The sequence below is a fragment of the Budorcas taxicolor genome, chromosome 21 (assembly GCF_023091745.1).
Source record: "Budorcas taxicolor isolate Tak-1 chromosome 21, Takin1.1, whole genome shotgun sequence".
NCBI classification, from domain to species: domain Eukaryota; kingdom Metazoa; phylum Chordata; class Mammalia; order Artiodactyla; family Bovidae; genus Budorcas; species Budorcas taxicolor.
This window is the reverse complement of record NC_068930.1, coordinates 23,065,827-23,067,873: the sequence shown is the minus strand read 5'-3', so window position 1 is coordinate 23,067,873 and position 2,047 is coordinate 23,065,827. Positions and strand designations below refer to the sequence as shown.

Below are 2,047 nucleotides of genomic sequence, written 5' to 3'. Positions count from 1 at the left end.
CTTTGGCACTGTTATTTGGGTTCCCATTTCCTAGTCATGCACGCTTAGTAGGCGAGCGTGCTCAGTCGTGTCCGACTCTTGGCAGCCCCATGGACTATATCTTACCAGGCCTTTGTCCATGGGATTTTCCAGGCAAGAATATTGGAGTGGGCTGCCATTTCTTTCTCCAGTGCCACCTTAGGAAAGGACTTAATTCCCCCAACTTTAGTTTTCTTGTCTGTAAAAGGGGGTTAGCAGTACAATCCACAGTCCCTTTTCTGAAACCCTGTGGGTCAGATATGCTCCAGGACTCCGAATTTTTCAGCTTCATTTATGTAACATGGTGCATCTATCCTACATGACATAATACCCCACTGGGGTCTGAAATACCTTGTAATCAAACACATTAGTGTTTCTGCAACTGAATTTTGAACATTCACACTACATGAAATAAAGACCATAAATGGTCTGTGTCTGTTCAGTTCAAATTTTGTTACCAAACAATTAAAAAAAAAAATTCTTGTCCAATTTTCAGAACTTTGAAAGGTTGGGGTTGCAGATAAGGGTCAGGCTACCCTGTGTCTCCATAGATAATGGCATACAGCAGAAAGAGGTGAAGAAATAAATGTTCATGATCTGATGCCAGACCCAACCCAGCTGTGAGCTTTGGGATAAGACAAGTCTCGTGACAAGGTCAAGGGGGATGGGTGAAGGAGAACCATTCGGGAGTGCTGTGCTTCTGCCCGAGTGTCTGAGCCATTGAGTCCAACTCCACAGATCCTGAGCCTCAGCCATCACAGGGCCCTGAGCCTTTTCCTGGCATCTGACTTAATCCACCTCCAGGGCTGGACCTTTCTCGGGTGGATCCTCAGCGAAGACCTCTGCCATACCGGTGACCAGTAGGACCAGAACGACTACCACATGATCGTCCTGAGGCCCTGGGCTCCCCGACCATTATGGGCTGCTGCCTGCGACAGCTGCAGCTGTTCTCCACCTGCATGGCCTTCTCGCTGGGGGCCAGCGTGGGCACCTGGAAGGGGGCCATAGGTAACTGGTCCATGTTCATCTGGTGCTTCTGCTTCGTCCTGACCCTCCTCATCCTCATAGTTGAGTTATGCGGGCTGGAGGGCCACTTCCCCTTCTCCTGGGACAACTTTCTCACCACCTGCAACTGCTACTCCGCCCTCCTCTGCCTCTCGGCCTCCATCATCTACCCCGTCATCTACATTCAGTTCTTGTCCAACAGCCATGACTGGGACCGCCCCATCATCTCCACTGCATTCTCCTGCATCGCCTTTGTGGCTTATGCCATGGACGTGACCTGGACTAGGGCCCAGCCCAACATGATCACAGGCTATATGGCCACCGTGCCAGGCCTGCTTAAGGGGCTGGAGACCATCGTGGCCTGTGTCATCTTTGTCTTCCTCAGCAACACCTCCCTGTACCTGCACCAGCCGGCCCTGGAGTGGTGCGTGGCCGTGTACTCCATCTGCTTCGTCTTGTCATCCGTGGCCATCCTGGTGAACCTGGGCAAATGCGACAACAGGCTGCCCATCCCCTTCTCCATTTTCCAGGTTGTGCTGACCCTGCTCTCCGTCCTCCTCTACACCACTGCTCTGCTCCTCTGGCCGCTCTACCAGTTCAACGAGGAGTTGGGCAGGCCGCTCCAGCGGTCCAGTGACGTGAACTGCAGCAGTGGAGTCCCCACCTCTGTGTGCATCTGGGACCAACAACTGGCTGTGGTTAGTTTGACAGCCATCAACCTGCTGATTTATGTGACTGACCTGGTGTTCTCTGCCCACCTGAATTTTAACAGAGGCTGAGGCTTTGCGCAAGGGCTCCCAATTCCTCCCTTGTCTCACCTCAAGTTCATTACCAAGCTCTGGTGTCCTCTTTCTGGCTCTCCTCTCTCCCTTCTCACATCCTTCTGCACTCATCTCACTCCCTTTCCCATTTCCTTCCCACCTTCTGCTCTATCTCCTTCCTGTTTTCTTTGGTTGCCCACATCCTGTTTTGCCTTTTACTCCTGCAGCTCTCTTATCTTTTCTATATTTTATGCTTTTTGCTC

The 2,047-nt window shown here is 51.7% G+C and overlaps 1 protein-coding gene across 1 annotated transcript; it reads left to right on the top strand.

Moving 5' to 3' along the window:
• Nucleotides 1-871: 871 nt before the first annotated feature.
• LOC128066603 (myeloid-associated differentiation marker-like) lies at nt 872-1,802 on the top strand. Its single transcript, XM_052659656.1, has one exon. The coding sequence runs from the start codon at nt 936-938 to the stop codon at nt 1,800-1,802; it is 867 nt and encodes a 288-aa protein (XP_052515616.1). The 5' UTR covers nt 872-935.
• The last annotated feature ends 245 nt before the right edge of the window (nt 1,803-2,047 follow it).

What these genes read in the sequence shown, in the direction of transcription:
- LOC128066603 (XM_052659656.1), top strand. Translation starts at nt 936, where the DNA reads ATGGGCTGCTGCCTGCGACAGCTGCAGCTGTTCTCCACCTGCATGGCC.